General features: G+C 44.6%; 2 protein-coding genes across 11 annotated transcripts in view; one reads left to right on the top strand and one right to left on the bottom strand.

The window, feature by feature from the left end:
* LOC133472897 (sex-determining region Y protein-like) overlaps positions 1 to 25,635 on the bottom strand; it is a 376,487-nt gene that overhangs the window by 199,963 nt on the left and 150,889 nt on the right. For all 5 annotated transcript variants that reach the window (XM_061764409.1, XM_061764408.1, XM_061764407.1 and 2 more), the window contains one exon: positions 8,421 to 8,544. In XM_061764409.1, coding sequence (XP_061620393.1) covers positions 8,421 to 8,544 — 124 coding nt within the window. The remainder of the gene's footprint in view (positions 1 to 8,420; positions 8,545 to 25,635) is intronic.
* The window catches only part of pcdh7b (protocadherin 7b), an 87,704-nt gene that overhangs the window by 15,876 nt on the left and 46,193 nt on the right, over positions 1 to 25,635 (top strand). The gene's annotated exons all lie outside the window — the stretch shown is intronic.

Raw genomic sequence — 25,635 nt, forward strand, 5'->3', positions numbered from 1 at the left:
GTGAGGAGCGTCGAGATGAGGGTCACACTTGCCATTCCGGCCCAAATGGAGATGCGTCCCGGGAGACGTCGCTTGTTGCTAATTTAGGGCAGCTCCTGGGTCATTATTTCATCGTGGCCCAGAATGGCATCTGGACTTTTAGAACGTCTATCAGATCTATCGTGTGCACATTTTTTTGCGTGAGCAATATAATTATAGTGAGCTACTTGCCAGAGGGAGGCTTAACCAGAAGTACCAAATAATAGAAAGACTGGCACGAGTCCTGATTCAATTCCTGTGCTAAGCAAACTGAACGAGACTGAAATGTACTTAAATGCAAAAGTGAAAATGAACTTTTTCTGCCAATTATACATACAAAACCAAAAAATACCTTATCTTGGTAGAATGGGGAAAAAAACCTTTGCACAAAATCCCTTCTTAGTGCTCGTACTGAGAAGAAGAAAAAACTCGCGTCACGTTGCATGTTGTTAGCTATATTAGCGAATGAGCTTCCTCTGAAAACTGAAAAAAATACACCTGAGCTGTATGTTGATGCTGCCCATGTTCTTTCTCTCACTTTGTAAGATCAAGATCTCAACTTGGCTTTCAATCTTTCAGTTTGCCCTTTGCCCCCCCCCCCCGCCCCCCTTACATTTTGTCATCTGCTATGGTTGCAAAATGTAACTGACTAAAGTGAGGAGTATCTGTTTCAAAGTAGTGAGTAAAACTAAATAAGTCGTCTGAAACACAAATACTATACTATCAGTAGTAACCTACAGATACCTGAAAAAACGACTAGTGTAAGTATTTGTACTTTACAAAATGGCCACCCGTGCTCCTCCTCTATTGAAGTTACAAAATGAGCATTCATACAGAGACGGTATCAGGTATGGATTTCCAGTAATGGCAGTTACTGACAATGCTCGGCGCTCCCATCAAGCCGTAATGGATGTGGGGGGCTGGGAATCGATGTTGGATAAACAGCAGGCCTTCGCGTTTGAATGTTATTCAAACAAGCGCCGGGTCCAATCTCTGATGGGAGCGCTTATATAGAGCACCTGACTCTCCAGTGCCGCCTCGCTCGCCCAGCCTGTCTAGACGGCTGTTCCCAGCATTGCCGTATCCGACATATAGACGACCTCCTGTATACTTTCACCTAACTGCATTCAATATACAGCCTTTGAGCTCAAGAGCATGAGACTTAATTCACATAAAGCAGGCGCACCTTCGCCTGTGGATCTAATCGGTGTTGTAAGACGACACTTTATCGGCCTTTGAATCCGCGAGAACTCGTTCTGTTGTGTTGTTTTCTTTACGTTTACAAGAGGATTGACAATAACTCGCAGCAGAAGCACCTCGGGGAGCACCATCTGTCTGAGCCGAAGCAATCTAACTTTGTTTTTGTTTTTTGTCGGTTTTACGTGACAGGCAGCAGGAAGATGGCGAGGGGGAAGGAGTGTCTAGTGATAGAAAGTGTCCAAAATGTCACCGACTATGACCTTTGAGCACTTTTTGAAGCCACTCAGGTCTGTTTAAGATGAAAGAGGTGGTACTTGAACATCGACGACGCCCGCTGGAGACTCATCTTGTTCTTCCCACGGTCACATATATTTTTATTAGCAGGGAATCGAGCGAGTTACGCGCAGGTATGAGCGAATCTGAAACAAATTGCAAGTGGAGTAAGGCGACGTTCCCGAGGTCGGAGGGGACGCGAGGAGGCTCCACAAAAGGAAAAATAAAATAAAACATTTCTCTCTTTTTTATTCCTCTCACTGATCACTAATTACGCGCTGACAAAGCTTGATGTTAGAAAGAACCACAAAAGGGAACAAAACGTGGTGGTTTATTCACAATACATATCTTTTGTGATAAGATGGAACCGACACACACACACACACACACAATCGTTTCACTCAACAGAATGTGATCCAAAAGATTTGCAATGGATTGGTGTAACAATCAATTTCTAGCTGCCACAGATTGGCTGGTGTCCATCTGGCCCAATAACCAATACTCCTGATCTGAACTTGGTAATGACCCTAAGGCAACTGGGACCCCAGTCTCCAAGGAAACGGTTGGGAACACACTGCTCCGTATCAATCAAAATCATTCAGTGCCCGTAAGGTCCCACAGTTCAAGTTTGCCAGCTATCTCGAAGATAAACGACTGACTGAGTTTCACTGATATTCTGTCTTTTCCCATACAGTAATCAATAAACCATAAAAATTAGCGGCCAGGGTGACGCCCAAGCCTGATGCCACAATTGCAGTAAGATGGCAAGCATTCAAACCTTAAAAGTGGAAGGAAGTGTTTCCCCTGAGGCTTGAGGCACAAAACCTTCAAAACCACTGCAGAGCAATTTGGACTATTAGCGTGACGATCGGCTGCCGTCTGCGGCGAGACGGCCTGAAGGCGGGACGTGTTTGGTGTCAAGTTTTACATGCGACGTGATGACAAGATGCGTCTGAGAGGGCGTGTCCGTCCGCTTCGTCTGCAGCCGCCGTTTGCGCCTTTGTCTGCTGTTGACGCGGTATTAACTCGGATTGACGCAGATACGCCGGCCAACCTTTCGATGAGTCTCAGGTTGACGCTTGAGTGTGCCGTTTGGTGCGCTTTCTCAACGAGGTCAAAGCATTCAGCGAAGCGCCGCTGGAAGCTGAATGGCGAAGAGATGGACTGCACAAGGAGGTTGCTCATATCAGAACTTTTATGGTCTCAAAACATTTGATCGAGTACAGCAAAGATGATGATAAAAGGAAGTACTCTACACATTCGAGATCAGAAGGCACCGACCTTTTTTTGCACCACGGACCAGTTCCATGTAAAGCAATATGTTGACGGGTGAGCACAGAAACAGATTAAAAATACAACACACTTCGGTGCGTGAGTAAGACCGCTGATATTGTCGATTAAATGCAGTTTTCTTTTTATTGAAAGTTGTAGCCCACTCTTCTTTCATCATTTGGCCCTTTCCCCTTTTTTGAAGAAGCTCTTCAAAAACAAGTCATCAGGGCAGGCGAAATGATATGACCAATGCCTCTCGCGTTGTCGGTGTCAGCGACTTTTCCCCTCGTTGTAAAAGTCGGCTCTTTTGGCAATTTTTCAGCCAAACCGCGGCTTGGTACAGGAAAGACATACACAACTTACTTGCGAAGAGTTGCTGCTATAGCTGGCAATACTTCCAGTAGAATATCATTATTAGATTTTTATTAGAACAATCCAAATATGTATTTTATTTGAAGTTTACTAATGTACCTACGGAGCACATTCAATGGGGAAAAAGGTTCTTATGATTTATCCAAACACTTGAAATTAATACAGCGCTTCAGAAGTGTAACTGCAATACCGTGATACACTTGCCAAGAGTCAAAATCCGCTCTGTGGAAAGTAATGTGACCAAACCAGGAAAAGGGGATAGCTGACTTCCTGTGTATGCTATGCTAACGAGCATGACTACAGTTTGATTACATGACCGTTTAAAGCCGAACTTGCTAAAATGTGGCTCTCTTTATGGCAGGTGTCTTCGGACAAAAATTAAATACATACAATATGAGATGATAGATATCAACGAACCCTAAAACATCGACTATTGTAATCTGTGGTGGCTCTGTGGTGACATTTTGTTTAAAAAAAAAAAAAAGATGTGAACGTTTAAAGTCCCTACGGTTGCTATTCACCCAAGCGAGGAGGAAGTGCTTTGACCCGTTTTGCAGAATGCCAAAGTCGGTTGCACAAATACCCCGATTGTTCGCCGAATGGCATAATTGCCGAAGTCATATTTACGTTTTCAAAAAACACTTTTTGGCAAGCACATTGGTATTTTTGTATTGATTTGGTAACAAAGAATGACTTGGGCAATTGTGGCATCAGGCTAACGAAACTGCAAATGGATGGTTGTTTTTGTTTTTTATATGTGCCCTGCGATTGGCTAGCGACCAGTTCAGGGCGTAACCTGCCTCTCGCTCAAAATCAGCTGGGATAGGCTCAAGCTCACCCGTGACCCTAATGAGGATAACCTGTCTAGAAAATGGGTGGATTGTTAATATAGCAGTATGGCGAAGCTCTTTAACAAATTTTTTTTTTTATTTTATCTACTTGGTTGAATCTTATTCTTGATTAATTTATAACTTCTCAGGTAAAGCCCAGCGAGCCAGCTCCATTTTGGCATGACAAAGTGAATTCAGTTCCAAATGTCCCCATTCCAGAGCTCACTAAAATTCAAAACAAAAATAGCACTTAATGATGCCGGATGGTCTTTTACTGTTGCAGTACGTTTTTTCGTAACAAACAAATGTGGGCTACTCCAAACCAGCCACAATTCTAACTTTGCTACAGGTTTCATTAAAATATATAGAGGACGAAGCTATCCCAGCTCGCTTCCACACACACAGCAGTACGTCAGCTCATGTCTTTTTTTTTTTTTTTTTTTTTTTTAAATCCCGACATCATTAAAATGCTTCTGGCAAAGCTCACCTAAGCCATATCTTGTCTTACACATAGCCCCCTCCCAACACATCACTTCGGTAACGCAATGTTGCATCACCTTAGAAAAGTCCAAATAAGGTTGCACTCGTCCAAGTGCTTCGACTCGTCCTCGTTTCCTCTCGTTTAAAAAAAAAAAAAAAAAGCAGGAGCTTGAAAACAACGGCAAACAAAGCTGCGAGAGGGGAAGAAAATTCATTTTGGTTTCATAAATTAAACATTTCGCTCGCTATCTCGTAGCGTTTTTGTTGTGCTTTCATTAGCCTGGGATAATGAGAAAACTCGCGTCCGCACCAGAATGAGGCGTGCTCATTTGAAAGCACACCGCAGGGTTTGCAGACAGCAACAAAAAAAAAAAAAAACATGTTAGCTTGTTAGCCTCGATTTGACAAAGTTTAGGTATATGTCACTTTTTTAATGAGCCGGCCACATTGCTTTCCTTGCCTTACGTCATGCGTTTATTTTGAATTCAACTTTAAAAACATTTTTTTTAAAAACCTAGCATTTTTAAGTGAGATTGAAGAATGGTTACCTTTTTTTTTTTTTTTTAAATCTTCATGGCTTCTCTGTTTTACTTTCAAAGAAGTGAACAGTTTGTCAGCGAACCAGCAGCATAATGGAAGATCTCAGAAGTGGTCCAAAAGCCAGGCGAGGCTCCTTTAAGCCAGCAGGGTGGCAAATTTTGCCGTTTGCTTTTTATGTATTTAAAAATGAGAGTATCTCCTGTATGTATCACTTAGTCAAAAACATAAATGGCCAATAGGAAAGTAGTAATTTGTATTTTCATAGGTGACACACTTTCTGTGCATTTTTTTTTCCAAAATCAAATCATCTGTATGCCATTTATAGTGTTTTGGGATTATTGTTTTGGGTATATTTAGGGTTTATTAATTATTACAGATTTATAAACACTTATAAGGATGTACCCATTTTCTCAGAATTGTATTAAATTTTGGTACTTTAGTCGGCTCATGGTTTGAAACTTCGACAGATCAAATTAAAATCAGTCATTTTATATATATTTTAGAACAAAATTTGTATTATTAGAGTAATAGTTATTTTTTGGGGAGAACAAACGGCTTTTTCAAGTATATAGCCCCATTTTTTTGGGAGGGAGAATTGGTGTCTTTTCCAGAATAAAAGGCAAATTCACTTCGTAAAATGTGACTCTCTTCCCTCGTTAAACTTTAATATCATAATACAGTATTATGACTTGATCTTAAAATCCAACTTTATTCTTGCTAGATTGCGGCTTTTTTATCCTGACAAAATACGTGTTTCTTCTGGGAACTTTTTCTTAAAAATTTTTATTTTTTATTTTTTTTAAAGTCCATTCTCTGAACATTGCAGGGTTTTTGTCCGCCTCTGAAAAATATTAATTTGTTCTATAACATCTTGAAAATAGGCATCTTTTTAATTCCTACAGCATTTCGAGGTACACATGGTAGTTGGGTAGGATTATGAGGGGGTCCTTGGAAAAAGAAATGCTGTGCAGGGGGCCTGGAGACTAAACAGTGTTACAGAGTCAGTATAGTTCCACATGTACGACACTAATTGCTGCCCTAAAAACCTGCTCATGTACCCATGACAAGAGCTGGCAAATACATGAATCAGAGCCCAATGGTGAAATCACACTTTCAACTTCATTACTGAGGAGGTAGACAGATACATGAAGTCACGCCTGCATGTGGAAAATGTGTCCGCATCAGCATTTTCATCCATAGTGGGCCCTTTTAATGAAGGGGAATTTTATACTTCGCTGCATTATTCAATTAGGCGGCAGAGTAAAAAGTCGAGTCTGCTCCAACAGTGGCTGCTGAAAACACGAGGATGGAAAAGCCATCCAAGACGAGGAATCGAGATTGACACACACACACGGTGAGGATGAGGGAGTGGAGGAAAAGGGGCTCTTATCGAAAAAAGGACAATGTAACGGAACGACGTGTACATTCTGCAGCGGGCGGCTTAATAATTTGGTGCCGCCTACGCACGGAGGCATCAACCTGCATATGAAAGCAGAATGATAATATAGCATTTCTGCTGGACTGGCACCGCACGCATTAGCGCTGATGACAGTTGTTGAATTGCAAATGTCCTCGACGGCATGTTCTTGCTTCAGTGGATTATTAGAACGGCTATTTAGCATTTGCTTCATTTCCCAGAGTCAGAAAGGCTTGCTCTCAAAAGGGCAACGACGACTACTGTTTAAGTAGCACCGACAACACAGAGCTATGCTTTTGGAGACATGTCCGCACATACAGTGGTAACGTCCAACACCACTACGTTATGATACATGTTCAAAATTGAAAATGGTTCGGGGGGGGGGGGGAAAGAAAACAAAAATGGCAAAGATTACCCAACTGACCCTGAGCTCACAAAACTGGCCGAAAGAGCAATCGCCAGTTGGTGTTTGCGCCTCAAGCTTCAATGCAATTCCAAGCCCAAACAATAACCTGGAATCAAAAAGGCAAAAACGACGGGTTGTCGTGTGAGGCTCTCCAAGCAGGATGAGCATACAAATAGCCCGTTTTGCACGTGGGAGAGAGAAAGGCGGGCGGGCAGTCTGGCTGGGATTGCGCGCAAAGTCTTTCAAATCCTCCGAGGAGCCGTCACGTGCCGAGTGGCGAATTGATCATGACATCGCGGCGAGAAAAAAGAAAGAAACCGGAGCGTATGAGCATGTCGGAGGCACAAAAGAAGCAAGCTGTGGATGCGAGGTCCGGCGAGACGAGGGAACACAAGCGTTGATGCAAACGCACGTACAGCCGCTGTTGGTGCCTGTACATTCGGGGTGGGCAATTTGTTGCATGCAAGGGTCACATTTGATGGAAAATCGCAAACTCAACTCATTTCAAAACATGAAGCCGAGCACAAACCACAAGTAGCACAATGTGGTGCTGGAACGGATTAATGGCATTTCCATTCATTTCAATTGGGAAAGATGATTTGAGATTCGGTCAGTGTATTTATATTTAGGTGCAAATGTGTGTGTAAAATATGTCAAATAGTAGAAATTCCATCCGAGTTCAAGTTTTACAATAAAATCCCCAAATTAATAAATATTTTACAAATTTACCACCTCCTTCCACATTTCTCGACCAGTCAAGTCTCACAGTCCACATTTCAACAATTCAATCACGTCCACAGCATTTCAGTTTAGCTCCTCAGCATTCGATATAAATTGCCAAATCCATTTAATGCTTTATTTTTGAGTTTATTTTACAAATATTTTGCTTATGCACAGTAAATACATTAACCAACTAATGACATGAATGCATTTTTAAGAGAAATGGCTACATTAATGCAAGAAATATTGTCTTAGTAATGTAAATGCCAGCGTCATATCGCCGTTCACTTTGGGTCCAGAGCCTGTGAACGTTTAGTGACATTTTCAAACCCTGCATTTCCCAAAATTGCTATCCCTAGTTGAAACACACCCTTCTTTCCAAGTGTGCTTCAGGACCAATGTATTATGCCTGAAAACCTTGCAATATTAAAGGCTGCAAAGATAGCTGGGTGATTCCTCGCTTTGCCTTTTATTGCATTTCTTTTTTATTATTTTTTTCCAGTGAAGAGTGACCATCTGGATAAATCCTGCAGGATTTAGTCATATATCCAAAATGGCAAAAAGAAAGTAAATCTGCCACTGAAGTATTAGGTGGAAGGTCAGACGAGCGTCGGGCTTAAGCCAAACAATCTGCCGCTCCGAAGACACACAGCAAAATGGAGTTTTCAACCTGCTGGCGTTGGCCGCTAAAATATTCATCATAAAATGCTTTATATGACAGGCTGTTTTGTTTTGGTTGAGTGAGAGCTAAAACCTTGGCAAGATGACAGTGTGTTTTATGTCAACTGTTTTAATAGTTAATCAGAGGGCCTGTTGCAGGAGAGAGGCTTCGCTTTTGTTCGGCATTACCGGCGAACACGATTGAGCGGAACAGAACGGGCGCTGCCGTTACCTTAGCCGGAATACGCTGCTGGCAGTAGACTGGCCCCGTTGGTCCCACGCGCGCCCACCTGAGCGGGACTTCCAAGTGATGCCGTCCCGTCTCGCCGGCACCTCTCTTGAACCCTCCGCAATTCCTGCGTAGTGAGGGGAAAAAAATGTTTTTTAATTGCTTGTATACATATCTCTGGAGTGCCTGCCCACATTTCAAGTGTGAAATTAAACAATCACATTGTGAATGTACTAATAACTAATTTGCATAACTGCAGGCAACACGGTGGATAAGTAGTTAGCATGTCTGCCTCACAGTTCCTAGGTGCTGAGCAGTGCTAAGAAAAAAAACATGCTAACCGGAATTTGAGAAAATGTTTCCGCTCCCTAATGACAGTAAATTGGGAGAAACATATGCATTAATATCAAGGGGGGGCTACTAGACGGTGAGGTTTCCTTAGTCTCAGAGGTGCCGAGTCCAACTGGCAAACCAGTAACGGACTAAACCGAAGACTCGGGTCCAGGGTGCACGCCGCCTCTCGGCCACAAACGAGCTGAAAACAAAGTGAAATCCGGCAAGGGCTGAGAGTTCAAGATTTTCGAGGGATTCTTGTTACGTAGTTGTGCTGGGAGATTGTCTTGAATCCCCCCCCCCCCCAAATTGCTGACCTGGAAATTGCTAAAAACCACAGCTGGCTTTCAGACCCTCTTCCATCAGACTCCGGAATCACGCTGGAATTAATCCCCAGCAGTTGGCAGCTGGTGGTGACTGTTTAGCACTTCAGTCTGTAGTGTAGTTGCAGTTGGAAAAATGATGCTCGCTCACCTCTTCCCTTCTCCTCCTGACCAATTAGCAATTCCCTTCCGAGTCACAATGACATGTTTTGACAGCTAGAATTTTTTATTTTGTATTTTTAATTGACATCGAACCCTCGTCTCTCTTTTTGACGGCCTTTAATCTCACTCCTCAAACAGAGGCTGGCCTTTGGCGCAGAGTATTCGATAAAAAGCCTTATAGGCGGAATCGTCCTCGTCTCTGACCTTGAGTTCTCCTTCCTCGAGAGCGGGGCCTCGTTACTGGCGGTGCGATGTCACCAGTCAGATCAAACGGCATGCGCGGCGCACCCCCGAATCCCATTAGAACACCTGATAGCGTCAAAAAGGGACGGAGGGGAAAGCGATGCGGACACATTTCACTTTTCAGGGTTTAAACTTCCCTTTGTGATCTAAAGCTAGGCCCTCAGCTGTCACTCCTATTTCCAATCCCAATAACCGTTTACAGCCCAGAAGTCAAAAGAAGCTAATCCCTCCTCTGAGGGGAGCTGGTTTTTTTTTCTTCTTCTACTTTTGGAAGACACTTTTGTCAAGAATGTGGAGACATCGCAAGTTTAGAGCGCAAAGAATACTTTCGTTTTTTTCCTTAACCTTTATGTATCCTGGTCCATTTGCAGACAGCAAAGTGAAACAGAGCCAAATAAGATTTTATTTCAGACAACAAACAGTGTGATATAATGACGCAATTCATTACATCATAGCACAAGGTAAATAAAAGGTTCAAAACGGGCGAAACGACCGTGTACCTGTACACTAGTAGCCTAGTAGTATCTTAGCATCACTACCTTTTTAAACAATGATAGTGGGATGAATAAGGTGAGTTTTAACATTTCTTTCAGTGTGTTCCAGGTGAAATTGAAAGGAAGCTCGACCAAAAGTAGTAGTACTATAGTAGTACAGTAGATATATACTTAATACTTGCAGCCTGGCGTGTCGCTGGGACTGAGACCCTTCAATGTGGGTACACTTGCGATTCACGGGGCTGAGGGACCAAGACCCAGCAAATAGTTTGAATTGATTTTCTTATGAGTTTAAACGTTAAATACACCTCAAACTGTGATCTCAAAACACTTTCATATCATTTCATACTCTTTTGGCAAATGACTGATCTGGACGGCAATCTTAGGCCCCTACTGGAACATATTCATCCGCCGCTGAGTGCGCTATACACAGCGTGTTTTAGAAACACTTTCTTCTGTCAACACTTTGCGATACCAGGTAGATTCCACCTCTGGCACTTGACGCGCATTTCCAAAAAATAAATGAAACGTTTCAATGTCAACAAGAAGAAAGACGGAGCGAGCTTCTCGACACACTGCCTCCAGTCAGTCGCGGCAGCTAGATACGAGGTTCAAGGCGACGTACGCGCACGTGCCGAAGCGGAACGCCTCTGATTGTATTAGTCGCATTTCTGCACGCAACTGACGTGGCTTTTTGTTGATGTATGCTTTTTTTCCCGCCGACTTCGGAAGAGGTACAGAGCCGTCAAGAAGACTTGGGGGGGGGGGGAGCAAATTACGTGACGGATGAGGCAATCTTGTCGTCCAAAGACGTTTAACATACACGACTCACAAAAAGTGAGGAATATTGGGCTACGAGGTGAAATTTCAGGATGAACGTAAAATGCCTTTACAGTTGAATGAATTTGACCTATAAACTGTTCAGCGTTTCAGTACTTGCTGCACTGCTCGTTCACGCACACATTTTTAGATATAAGATACAGTAGGCAGCTAACCGAAGGTTTACTTGCTTATTTAAATTCTGGCAGAGCCGACTTTTTGTACCCAAACAATGAAAAAGTCAATTTTCCATAATGCAGAGTGTCCCCTTTAATTTGTCAGTTAATAATGCACGAATCTTCAGAACATAGCGCAGGCCAACGCAGTGCTGATTTGGATTTAATGCAATTCTCGTCTTATTGTAGATTAATTAAAAGATTGAGATCACGAAGGAAATAAAAGCGGCGGTCGTTTATACATCGGATCAAAGTGCTTCCACAGCCCGAGCAGCCCAAATGGCTAAAATGTGGAATGTGAGATCACTCACACTGGACACACACAGTCACTCGCTCGCACGCTCGCACGCTCCATAAGCTCTTTTGTGATCCCCTGCCATGTCGTTTTCTTCATCTTCCCCCACATCTTTTCCACATCTCATTCTTTTCATCGACTTTCATCTACTTTGGTGTACCATTTTTAAGCCAACCCCAGCCCCATCCCCCTTTCCCTGCCCTCCTCCCAACCCCACCGCCTTCTCGCTATGCCATCTAGTTCTCCGGATGGATTTTTATTCGGAGCAAAAAGACGACGCCTGCTTTGTCCCCGTGCCGGATGCTAAAAATCTGACCTATTTTGGCTCGAAGACTGGGAGGCATCAACACACCCCCAGCCCCTATTTTACCAAATCAGTCAAGCAACGCAAATCATGAGAAAATCCTCCCTCCTCATCTCCAACCAAGTTGGAGGGAACTTCGATGGCCTACAAATGGTTGTGATTGTAGACCAGGGGTGTCAAAGTTGAGGCCATGTTGTAGTTATGGGTGCCCCCCAGGCACTTAAAGGTGACACCACGTAAACTTAGAACCGCGCCTGATGTCACGCCACACCAAAAATCAAGGTTCGGTTTCCGTTCATACCTTGGTTTTACATTTACCGTTCGGTTCACATTCGGTGACATGCAAAAGTGGGAGTGGGAGCGAGAATGACTTAAAATGAAACATTAACAGCTTAAATCTTTTCATTTTAGGAAAGTCCAACATATTTTCTTTTTAAGAATGTGCAACATCAATTGTCTTCTTCAGGAAAGTGAACGTTTCTTTCAAGAAAGTGCAACACCAACTATTATGCTATCGCTCGACTTCTGCAATCGTCCAAAAGTCTTGCGAACCAAGGACCGCCGGGATTTGGGTCTCAGCCTCCTGACCCCGAAAGCGCAGCTGTCGCCGTTTATTGCTCATCTAGCCTCAAATGGATCAAAGGATAACTAGATATGAATTTGGAATATGAACCAAAGGAATGCTGACAGGTGGTCATGTACTGAGCTACATGCAAAATATGCACAAAATCTCTTTATAATAAGACGGTCTTTGCAATGAAATCCTATTTCGTGAAAATTTATCAGGAATACTTCCTGAGGGAAAAGGTACATTAGCCAAGACTGATCCTCCAGCCTTTAAATTGACTTTTGCATATTGTGTGTGTGTGTGTGTGTGACCCTTGTAATAATGATGCTATTAATTCCATCACTTAAGCTGAATTCGTCCCCTCCCCATTCACTGTCTTCCATCTCTCTCACTATGCCTCCCCTCCCTCATCTCGCCCAACACTCACTTTCTTCCCAGGCTGCATTATTAGCGCACATTGCGCTCTCCTGCCTCTGCAGAAGCCATTAGCCAAGATTAGCAGAGGAAGAGCCCGGCTTCTCTCTCTCTCTCTCTCTCTCTCTCTCGCTTTAGTTCTTCTTTCTCGGAGCTGGCTGTAGCCGCCATGCGCGCTGAATGGTTACCATCCATTATAGGGGCCTTATTGTGCTGACAGAGGCAGCTTCAGATCCTGGTTCTGGCCATTAAGAAGGGGAGAGAGGAGAGAGAGAAAAAAAAAAAAAGGGAGAGTCACTCCCTGGAAGATGAGGTGATATGCAGAAGGGATTTGGACGCAAAGAGGCATGACAAAGAAGAACTCGGAACATTGGTTATGCATGCAAATCATTTTTTGTCAAAGTCATTAGGCAATCAATAGGCAGTGGGTAACGCAGCGGTCGCGAAGAAGTTGACATTTTTCAAAAGTATCTCATTTGAAGAGGGTTGCTGTTTTCTTTTGAGGGAAACTACAATAGTTGCACTTCTTTTTAGGAAAGTACATTCATCGTTAATCCTTTTAGAAAAGGGGAAGGTCAATTGTTTCTCTTCTCTTTTGCAAAGCGCAATATCAATAGTTTAGTCTTCTGTATATGAAAGCGCAACATCCGTAGTTTTGTTTTCTTCTTAGGAATCCACATCTCTGGTTTGTCTGTGGAAAGTGGCTTCCTTTTTAAACGATGAAGCAAAACCGCCTACCCGCTTGTTAAATTAGCTTCTCGTCTGTATGTTAGTCCATGACATTTAAAACAACTAGAATTACATTGCTGCGCTTGTTGTTATCCTTATGAAGAGTAGCAATTATGAGAGTGATGACCATCCACTAAAACATATTTGAATGAAAAAAAACAAAACGGTTACACACAGTCGGTAGGAGGTTAAACGGCACAAATTGGTGCGATTTCCTTGGAACTGGGCGGAAGGGCTTCTTTCGAGGATGAACAAGTTTGGCTGGCCCGAACCCATCCCCCTCTCTCTATCTGTCTGCGTCTCGCTCGGCTTCAGCCTCCGCGCTTTGCTGGGCTGCATTTCAATGAGCCTGTCCCAAAATGCACTGTCAATATTCCTGACGAATCTCCAAAGCGTGATATTGTAGGACGGTGAAATGACGAGTGGCGGTAAAGTTCCGTTGCTTTCCTCTTTGCGTGCGTTTTGTTCATCATCCACCAATAAACCATCTTTTGGGGTCCTTGGGACGTTTTTCTGCGTCGTCTTCCGGCAGCCATGTCCACCGAATTTCACGTCGGTCTGTGAAGTTGGTGACGAGGAGGAGCTGGAATTCGGCACAAAAATGGCTGCTTGAAATCAAAATGGTCTCCTCTCGGTTACATTTCTGCCATGGGTGCTTGAGATTTGGTGTTTATTGGTGAATTTCCAGGCCTCTTTTGCAAGGAATTTGGACCCAAAATGACTGCCTCAAACCAAAATGGCCACCTTCCAGCATGGGCCCTTGAGACATACCCATCCAATTTCAATTTTGTCCGTCAGTCAAACGGGCAACTCTCGGTATTCCTGACAAATGGCCACACCGCGATACAGTCGAATGACAAGTGGCAGTAAGGTCCCATCGATTTGCACTTTGTGGCTGTTTTTGTCCATCATCCACCAATAGACCATCGTTAGTAACCAATATAAAGTCTGTAGCTGTACATGAGCACCTCCTGTGATTGACTGTCCAAATCTTCCTTGCCTTCCGACTCCAGACGCATCCCTCCTCTCCATCACCTCTGTCGTTCTGGATCCAGCCTCCTCCTCCTCCTCTCTTTATTTCCAATCTGTTTTCTCTCCTCTACTCAACCTTCCCGTCTTGCCCATAGCTCCCGCCGCTATCTCCTCCGCCACTATTTGCAATCTCTCTTCACTCAGCCATGCTACTCTCCTTTTGTTTTCCCATCCTGCGCTCTCCCTCTCTCTGCTTGTGTTTCTCACCAGTCAATAATGAAAATTGCTCGCTACCTTGAATGGATTATGGTGGCCCCGGGTAGTTTGTTTGAAGGCGCAGCGGTGTCAAATGAAAAGGCCCGGGCCATTTTCTACCTGCCACGGGCTCTCAGCCTTCCATCAAGCACACACTTGGACATATCACTGGCCCACGTGATGACAATACACTCGCTCGCACTTGTGATCAATGACAGCGTATCAAGCGTTTACCACCCCACCCGCCATCCCTTTTCCTCACCCTCTTCCCTCCGGTCATGTATTATGAATGGTGCCTAATTACACAGCCCCGAATGCTTCACACGGGCTGGCACGCGCATTTGTTTGCTTTGTATCTCTTTGCCGTCACTCTTGTATGCAAAATCCTTGCGCGGTTTCGTTGTTTGTTCTTTTGGCGCCGCCGTGCTGAGATCAAACAGCGAGCAGATTGAAGCGCCATCCACGGTCAAACCCCGAGTTGATACAAAACAGGAAGCGGGCGGGAGGAAGGACTAGCGCAGTGTGCGGGGATACGAAAGGAATCGAATCCAAAAAGCACCTTGGAGTTAAAAAAGAATAGTGGTACCTTGATTTACGAGTATCCCTACTCGCCAGTTTTTCAAGTTATGAGCCGTCGATTGGTTGATTTATTTGCTTTGTGTGGAAAATGTGACTTCCCAGAGAGCTTAGAAAGAAAGTGAACGCTGAAAGGAAGCAAACGTCTATTTTGCCCTCCCTGAGCATGCCATCTGCAGCTTGGTGGAAAGCGAAAAGTGTGCTTGCCACAAGTTGTTTATTGCTCCTCCCACTCAAAAAATGAAACAACACAAAGAATTTAACCAAACCACAAAACTTTGTCTAACGGAACTCCTTTGGTTTAATGCTAACACAACGTGAAAAGCCACAGACGAGCTTACAAAATTAGCATCGATCTCGTGGTGGTTATAAGATATTTGAATACAATACAATACTCACAGACATATCTTCTTTCTGCTCTGTGAAAATTGACTTGGTTGCCACGGTTGTGTTTTTGTTTGTCTTTTCATTTATGTACCTCTATTGTTACTTTTATGATAAAAATATTGCAAAATTATTATTTTTTTATGGGGAGCTGGAACAGATTAATGGCATTTCCATTCATTTCGATGGTGAAAGCTGATTTGTATTACGAGCGTGGTCACAGAACAAATGAAAGCCATAAGTCAAGTACCATTGTATGTCATAATGCAACAAAAACTATGATTCATAAGAGTTGGCATTTGTAGTCCAATTTGTTCCTCTTGGATCACTCCAGGAATTGCTTGGAGCCGGTGACTCACGAAAGGCATCAAGCGAAGCCACGAGTGGGAGGACATTTTGAAAATGCGGTCAAGCTCTGACTGACAGCTAGCGTCGCCCAAGTGGAATACAAAGAAGGGAGATAAAGAAAAACATTTAAAGAGGCGAGCAGTGATGAACGGTCCCCTTGCACCCCCTTTTCATGCCGAAGCCCCGAAATGATCATCAAATGTCATGCTCTGTCCACGTCGCATGGTGGAGTCAAAATAGCTTTGCAATTTAGTATCGCCCATCTGACTAGGATACGTGCTTCAATCTCCAGTTTAGGTCCTTGGGACTTTTTTTTTTTTTTTTTTTTTTTCCCATGCATACTGAATCTGTGAAGAGGGCTATTTTATTTTATAACTTTCTAGACCTCTTTTTCATGGAATTAGGAACGCCAAATCGCTGCTTCAGACCAAAATGGCAAACTTCTCGTCCATTGTCCGGCATGGATCCTTGAGACTTTTTCAGGCGTTCCATCATGTTACACAAGTCCCTGGGATTTTGTGTTGCGAGGTGAAACTGGTGACGCGGGGTCATTTTTTATTTTTTATTTTGCAGGCCCCTTTTTCATGGATTCAGCCCCCAAATAGCTACTTCAAACCAAAACGGCTAACCTCATGTCCAATTTCTGGCATGGTTCCTTGAGACTTTTTCGTGCGTCCCATCATGTTACACATTTTCACTAAATTTCATGTTGCTAGATGAAAATGGTGACGGGGGTTGGGGGGCTATGTTTTCTAACTTTCCCATGTGCTTTTTTCTTGGAATTTGGCCCCAAAATGGCTGCCCCCCCCCCCCGTCCAATTTCCAGAATGGGCCCTTGAGACTTATTCCGTGCGTCCTCATTACACGTCCACGGAATTTGGTGTTGATCAGTGAAACTGTCTGCCGGAGCACATTCTTTTTGTAACTTCCCAATCAGTTATGTTTGAGTGCAGGATACAAGCGCTTCCAAAAATTGCTTAGTTTTCGAGCACAATGAGGCAAAAAAAAAAAAAAAAAAAAAAAAAAAAGGTGATTTCGAACGAGAATAAACAACGATTCCAAGCACGCTAAAAATCTGCTTTTCAAATCTTCCACATCCACTTGACAAATGCGTTGCGACGTGCTCGTTTCAACGTTGACGCGGAAGGATTCGGAAACCGGCTGCAATCCAAAAGCGCGGCTGCCCGCTTTTCCGTGTCACATCCGTTTAGACGCCATGTCAATCTGCTGCAGAATGCACCGAAGTAAGCTTGCGTCATGTTTTTTGTGTGTGTGTGTGTGTGTGTGTGTGTGTGTGTGTGTGTCCTCGCGGCGTGGGCGCGTGTAATTGTGTGCCAAAATGAATGGGTGAGTTTGTAAAATTACCTTTTTAAAAAGAAAAAAAAAAAACAGATGAAGATGGAAGGCAGTTGCATATTTTGGAAGGAGTTGAACTATTTTACCACAGTGACTTGTTCCCTGGAAGAGCAAATATTCCTTTTTTTGTCGGAAAACAGAAAGGCTTGCAAAATGAAAAGCATCTCTGACTGAAAGCCCGTGAGAGGAGCTTTGGGGGATCTGATTTCACAGCCGCTAATGAGCATTCAACATCAGTCTCCTCCTCCTTCGCCTCGGCGGCTAATGCGTGACTGACAAGCCGCGGCTATTTTTCCTTTTATTGGGGGGGGGGGGGCGATCGGGCTCAATTTAAAGCGTTCCCAATGCACAGGTTCGTATCATCAGGTGTTCATCTTTTGGACTATTTTACAAAAAAAGGGACGCAACCTTGATGATCTTGAGGTTTCAATCCCAAGAGATGATTCTGGCCAAGACACGGTAGGGTGGGTGGCAGCATCGGGGAACATTGTGTTTTTCGTTGATTTTGCCAGATTGCTGGGCTCCCCGCGTCGGTTGCCTGCTTAAAGTAGCCCAGCAGGGACATGGCAGTGCCAAAGAGAATTGTTTTTCAGAGACAAATTCAAACATTATTTCTAGCCACTCCGCTTTTACCCTCCCACATTCTCCTTCGTCTTACAACCAACGGATCAATACGTATCGGCCGGAAGCACGCTCTCAGTCGGGGGTGGAGCCGTAGGTTCGTGTGTGGATGGTTATTGCTTATGATCACTGGTCCCAAACCAGTAATTCTGACTTATGACCTACGACGGTACCAGTTGAAAACATTTAACTCAGATGAGAGCACTGTGTATAGTTAGAGCTGGCGAAGTACAACTGGCCAAATTTCTGTTTGTGTATTAGCTCGCCTAAGCCGATAAAGGGACAGAGATCCTTTGAAACCGTTCCAAAGCAATCCCAAAGCTGCCGCATGCACATCCGGCAATAAATCACCCAGGTTGGCCAAAAACAAGGCCAATGTACTGGATGGCCCAAAGGCATGAACTAAGCCAACCGTACCAACATCTACAGATGGAACAAATGATGAAACCTGTCCGAATTTGCATCCCCTTAAACAGGGACTCCCCAACGTTTTGGGTCCAGGGAAGATTTTCAACCCCCCCCACCCCCCAAAGACTCAAACATAACTACTATGTAAAACCTACAAGGAACTTTCACACGACTTCAAGCCTCTGCTGTTGTGTTAACCCCTACTTGCCATAAGCACGCGCGAAAGGCTTGCGTCTCTGGAAGAATACCCTTAGTCAGCATATTTGGTGTAATGGATCTCTTGACCACAGTTTAAAATGAATTCAAACACTCTTGGCTGGTGTTATTTGTTGTGCGTGTTGGCTGTGTGTGTTTTGCTAATTGTTGCAATACACAATGTGCAATTCTCTTTGTTTTTCAGTTAGTATGACAGTAGACTCCAACTGGTAGTGGCTATCAACAGCTTGGAGCCTCTTTTTTTGGGGGGGAAAATATCATTACGACAAGACCATTTTTCCATTGTTTTTTTTTTTTTTTTTACTTTGCAGCTCACAGCTAAGCCACAAAGAACAGTCAGGGTCACTTGCAAAGATCTTGCATTGTTAATCCAGTTGGGATTCCGTATCTAGGGTAAACCCTCAGAATCCACGCGTGCACTTAAGACCCACGCAGCACACGTGATGAGCCTTGGCCAGATGTCCCTTTGAGAGTCCAAACAAAAGTGGGCAAAGAGTCAGAGCGCAAATATCCATTTCGTGGCGCTCACGCTCCTTTCTTTTTCTTTTTAAACTCAGCAGCAGTGTCAGTTTCCTAAATGAAGAATTTGTCCAAGACCAAAGAGAACCTCGAGCCAGCATATCTCCATTTTGCAGCGCAATACATTCAAACGGAAATCCTATTTTATTCATGCGGATTCCGGCGGTCTCTTGCTATCTCCATCGCTCCCCATCCCCGCCCTTCCTCTTGGACCTCCTCCGCCTGCTGCTCTCTGCAGCGCGCACGCAAATTAATTTTCAACTTGTTAATTCTCTTTGAGAGAGGGAGAAAATCCCCCAACCTGATCAAATTTTAACAAGATTGCGACACCGGTTGAGATCGGCCGTAATGGAACGGAGCGACGGCTGCGACCCAACACGCCTCGGGTCGAAAGGGTCATGTAAAGGAATGCGGGAATTAAATAGACCTCGTTAGCGGCGCGAGGAAAGAGCGACAGGGGCATTTACTCACGGGTGTGCACGCCAGATACCGGGCTCCTCCAAGGTCTTATGTGGCATAAAACCGTAATGTGAAACGTACCGCTAACCTTATCGCGTGGATTTACGACCCAACAAGCCATTCATCTCTTTCGCTACCTTGTTAGTATTACGCCTCGGCTCCAAAGTATTGAGATAAGCAGAGCGGGAGACGGGAGAATTAGGGAGTGGAAGCGAGCGTGATGGATGACTCGCGTGGGCTCATATTCCTGACAGACGGACATGAAATGGAAAAGCTGGGAAAAAAAAAAAGAAAAAAAGAAATGGGAATGTAGTCGCTCATGGCGACGATGATGTCTGGAGAGATTTGGAAGGACGGGTTCTGTTACAATTCCATATTCCCGTGGTATATTTACCATTATTGTAAGGCACTGTGACATTATGCACTTTGAATATTAACATTGCGTTTAAATAAACACAAATCTGCACTTGATTCAATTAAATGTACTTCACATAAGTTACAAATTGTACTAAATGTTAGAAAACAAACAGCGTACTTCATTTAAATATAACTGAACGATACTTAGCAAACGCACTGGAAATTGTAGCCGTCGCTTAATGCCACAAATTCTGAATAATGTGGTCGTTCCTTTAAGCGCTGAAACTAATCAGTGCTCTAAGCTACAGCTGCATCCGCCTCATATCAGCTACGGCGGGCATCCCCCGGCATGACCCCGGCGACCCCTCGATTTACACGCAGGGTTCATTTAGCCGGCCCGATGGGGAGCGGCCATTAGTGTGGAGGCATGCTGCGCCGTGTCGCTTGATTTCATCCAGTCAAGAGCGGCGAGGGAAGACCTCGCCGGCAGCAACAAGGACATGCTGGAGACGGCTCTGTCCGGATTTGCTCGGACTGAACAAAGAAAAGTGGCAAAAGTACCATGCCCTTTTCTATTTAAAAAAATAAGAAGAAGAATTAAAATAAGTTGTACATTGTCGTCGTCATCATCATCTGCGGAGGTAGAAAGTTGTCAGAAAAACAAGTACAACAACAAAGTATGCAAGTTCAGACTAAATGGACGTGTTGTTGCTTGTCTCTCGATTGTCTTTTTTTCGTCTGTTGTCAATGCAGAACCAAGAAGAGAAATGGAGTCTGTTGTCAGTGACGACATACGGGCAAACCTGACTCCATGCCTCCATATTGATTCCACATCATCGCAGATGTTTCAGTCCTCCGTACTCGTCACTATTATGTGCCAGTCCGATGTCACCTGAAATCAATAACCATCTCGCAGTCACACCCGCCGTATTCAGTGTCGCAACGAACACTCGCGCCGCCGCTTATTATGAAGGAACTACGACGTTCTCTGCTTGGCGAATGAAGTCGGGTTCGCACAAATCGATAATCACGCCTCGGTTGTCGGATATCTCTAAAATAGCGATTCTCAACTGGTGTAAATTACAAATTACAGGGGATCCTCAATTAATGTCCACGTTTGTTCAGTTACTGCTGTACTTTATTGATTTTCATTTGTTTGGTTTTTTTTAAGCCCCATTCGTGGCCCAAAAGGATTTTTCATACTAATATTTACATATGACTCTCAAAACTGTTACGGTTGGACTCGATTTCAAATACCGTAATTTGTCATGTATAATACAATGTGTTTTTTTTTTAAAAATAGAAATGTAATTTAAAACCGTACAAGGGTGCGTACAGCGGTAGCTCGGGGTGTTTGGCGTAACACGGCATCAGATTGAGCGTCTTAAATAAACGTTTAACCTTGAGACGCCTTGCGCCTCACTCTCAGAAAGAGCAAACAAATATGAGGATAGGTTCCAAAAGGGGGCAGGGGGGGGGGGACGCAAAAAGGCGAACCGTGGGCAGGAGATGGGTTCGCTGTAGCAGTGAACGGAGCGGCCCGCTGACAGTTGAGGTGCAGCCACCTGCGATGGCTCACAGGAGGGGGGCCTGTTCGACAGAGCTGGTGGGGGGGGGGGGGTTGGTTTGGGGAAGAGGGCGAGTTTGCGGAACCGGAGCTGTTCCATCTGGTGGCCCGCTCACCTTCGCTGATGAATCGAGCATTCCTCGGATAGCAGCTGTTGGTAAGGCGATGGCCGCGCATGCACATGAGGAAAAAGTGCTCCCGATGCGCAGACACAGGTGTACGCTCATTATGAGGGGTTGACTTCTTACAACCTCAGATTAGGTGAATCTACTACTCTTTATTCTGCGCTTAGCACGTAGACGAGCGGCTATCGGAAACGGACGGACATTATTTATTCCATCTCTCTCAGCGGGCTTCACGAGAGAGAGATTTGCCCCCTCGGCGCTATTCAGTGACAACTTGCAACAAAACCCCGTTCGTTTGTTTTTGCAATCCCACAGCGTTATTCCGCATTATTTTGACTTATTGTGCGGAACGACGGGCGGGAATAAACAAGTGTCACCGCTAATTGCGTTCCGTGGCCCCTGCAAAGCGGCGAGAGTGGCCACGCGGCGAGGGACCAAAACAACTCGACGCCGACGCCTCCGATCTCCCATTAAGCGGGCCCCAAAATGGCCGGCCAGTCAACAAGTGAGTAATCAGGTCTAATAAGGCCGAAGCCGAAAAATGAAAGCTTAAGAACGCCGTTTTCTTTTTTTTCCCCACAAGTCGGTGGGTAGGAGTGGAGCGGAACTGGTAGCTAAGTGCCTCTGAGGGGAGGACCGTTCTACATGCGGATTAGCGCGCATATCACCATCATCGCACGCTGATGTGACGGCTTGATAGACTCTGCGTCTTTGATGCCTTTTATCCATTTTTCGCCCGTCTTCTGGAGCATGCCCCCCCCCCAAAAAAACAACAATGATCGTCTGCATTATGCTCGTTGCCACTTGTATCAGAGCGTTGTCATGCCGCCGGATGTGCTAAAATAATTTTTTTTTTGTTTTTGGTTTTTTGAGCCAAACAAAAACATTTGCGTATTCATTTGGTCGGCACGTCAGCAGCTCCCCGCTGCGTCTTAATCTCCCGACGCATATCTTCATCATCGAACAGTGCGCTTTCATCTTAATTCCATTTTCATCCATCAAGCGGTGGGGAGGTTTGACCTTGCCTGATCTCGCCGAAGATAGCGAGGCTGGGGCGAGAGTGACAGGAAGCTGAGAGATAAGGCCAACCCCCCCCCCCACCCCCCGACTTGTGATGATGAATGCGGATGGAGGGATGGCGGGACACGACAGGGAGAAATGTGGCACCGGGGGAAGAAAAAAAAAAAAAAAATCAATGGAAAACTTTGGTGGCCCGTCAAACATGTAAGCAGGAGTTATTGTGTTTTACATAAGCCGGAAAAGTCACCTCACTAAGTATATGAGTGAGTAAATTGATTGGATTGACTTTCCGTGCCATTTTGTGTTTGGTGGTATGCTGTGAGATTTTTCTTATATAAAATATGTGCCTCATCTTAATAAAGGTTGGAGGAAACACTGATTTTAATCATTTGTTTTCATCATTGTGTGCATCATAAGAAGCTGTTACGCAAGTGTGTGTGTGTGTTATGATAAGGACACTTGGCAAAGGAAATGATGGCGCGAGGGAATAATGGGCGTTTTTTTTTTTTTTTTTTAAGATGAGTTGAATGCCCGCTCCATCCTACGCCAATCCATCTTTGTTTCCTATTGGATGGCAGCCCCGATTCTGAGATGACTGAGGAGTTGTTGTTCATCCACAGTGTGTGCGGGGGGGGGGGGGGGGGGGGGGGGGGGGCAAAGTATGGCAAACAAGGCCCGTCTCGTTTTTTTTAATCCGGTTAACTGAGCATTTACATCATCAAGAGTCCAGTAATATACGTTGCGTTAATTTAGCATATTTTCCTAAAATTGGTAAATTAAAATGGGTTTATTAAATTTTTTTGAAATGTCATTTTAGCATCAAAGTTCTTATCTCCGACAGTTCATATTTCTGTGCTAGTTTTCATTCAGCATCAAAATGTTCAATGTAGCAAAACAAGTTAGCGTCTCCTTCTCACATTTGTGACATCAAATATGGAAAATGTGGCATCGGGCCACTTTGCATCAAATCCAGGCCAATTGTCATGTTGACAACCAGAGCCGTGTCACAACAAGCTGACGTAGGCGGCCGCGGGCTTGTCGCGACCTGACAGTACACTGGTCAAACGCGGTGACGGATCCGCGAACATGACACCTTGTGCCAGTGTGTCGGCGCTGATGACTGGCCGACACGGTAAGATGACAACGGCAAGCGCGTGCAGCTATACGAGGTCCACTTCTTTCTTACTGTTTTCCATCTTGTTTTGATAAACTGCTCCCACAGAACAAGTGGAGTTACGAGAATTTCGAGACGAAAGAATCCAGTAGAGCCATTTTCAACACCACACGACCACATGGGAGTGACCAATAGTATCGATTTGGGAAAAAAATAGGAGCGATGGCGTGTGCAAGTCATACAGTGCTGGCTAAAAACAGTGTCACCTCAGAGGGGGCCAATGTTTTCAGCCACGACTGCAAGTCTCAAGTCTTCAAATTTTCGCAAAGCGAGTCCCAAGTTGTAAAATTGACGATTTAAGTCTGACTCGAGTCAAGTCGTGTGTATTGAGTCCCCCACCGCTGGAAGACAAAGACCACCACGCAATGAGTAGAAACGCAACAGAGGCTTTTTGCTTGGTGACTGCAGTCGGTGTAAAAACAACAGGACACCCCCCCCCAAGGGTCAGTTTGAGGACTCCAACAGCACCGGATCCCTCAACCAATCCAACCGACCCCCGCACCCGTTCCAAAGCAAACGAATAAACACCCTGGGCTAAGCTTGTGGTGTTGTTCAAATGCATCCCTTAAGAATCGTATCTCTGTTACACCAGTGACCTAATCCGCCTCTTGAAGAGCAATTAAAAGTTTAGCGCAGACTTTAAGAAAGTAACCGTGTGATCTTTTCTTTTTCTGTCCCTCCTCACCCCGCTCGCCTCCGCGGCGGTGTACGCCCTGTGCATGCTAATATGAAAAGCGTAACCATGGCACTCTTCCAAAGACATTCCAAACACAGTGGGGAAAGAAAAGACTTGAAGGGGGACACGGATGGAGGGGGAAAAAAAACATTTCCCTTTTATTCTAAACTTTGGAATCCGTCTTTCCCCTTCAATACCCACTCCCCCCTTTGCCATCCGAAGAGGGTCCTGGGAAGACTAAAAATGGATTCTAATCAAGACGCTTCGTGCCTCGAGACCCGAGTGTACGTCGTAGCCTTGACCGTAGAAAGCACGGAAGTTTCTCTGTCAAACTAAGGCAATAATGGTCGTGTGAAGATTTAATACAGCCGAGTGTTCAACTTGCAACAATAGCCACTTAACACAGACATGAAAAAGATCATTTATGCACTGCAATTGAGCAAGCACTACAAATTTCTTGGTGATAGCCTTTCCGCAGTTGCTACATCAATCTATTATTTGTCAGTGTGTTTTGGTGTGTGCAAAAGAACAGAAACTGTGGGTGTCCTTGTCTGCCCGGCTGAGTAAAAAGACACTCAATGATGTACTTTTTGTGACTCTGTAGAGCAAGGCACAATTTTTAATTTTTTTTTATTCTTGAATTAAAAGCTGAACTCGCAAAAGTTGTTTTTCCAGGAGTCTTGGGTGTTTTGGGGAATTTCATCTCATCCTGCCTTTCCTTCTGGGAGGAATGCGCGTGCAGAGGCGGAGTTGTCGGCGCACCGAGGAGACGGGGAAGGAAGCGAAGAAGAGCACCGGAGCTTGACGGAGGGCGGGCGGGGGGCTTCGGCGTTCGGGCGAAGCAATCAGTCAAACTACAATGTGAAACCTTTGACTCCGCGGGAGTTTGTTCTGAGGAAGCTGCAGTATTTATTGCCAACATTCCAGAGACTCACCCTTATTCAAATTCCCTCGGTCACCGAAGAGCCCACCCACAATAGACCATTTGTTTTTTTTCTTTTTGAAACAATAACACCACTGTCTTTTTAAGCCCGCCTGTAATAAACTGAGCTGTACCCGGATAGAACCTGAACGCACCCTGATCAGGTTGCAATTGATGATCCCCTTGGACATTCACCTTGAGGGCATCTGTCTCATCGATCGCCCGGCTGGATCTGATGATTGTTGGAATTCGCACATGTGGAATTGCAGCAGGGTTTACCAGTCACTATTGGCATTTCATGTTGACTGATGTCATGTGGATGGATATACTTGGCGCTCTTTTCGTGTCTCGGCCCTCCGTCTGCTCGTCCATTCGAAATGAAACGAGGCTTCTTAATTTCAGA

Source organism: Phyllopteryx taeniolatus, chromosome 23 (genome assembly GCF_024500385.1).
Source record: "Phyllopteryx taeniolatus isolate TA_2022b chromosome 23, UOR_Ptae_1.2, whole genome shotgun sequence".
Lineage (NCBI taxonomy): Eukaryota > Metazoa > Chordata > Actinopteri > Syngnathiformes > Syngnathidae > Phyllopteryx > Phyllopteryx taeniolatus.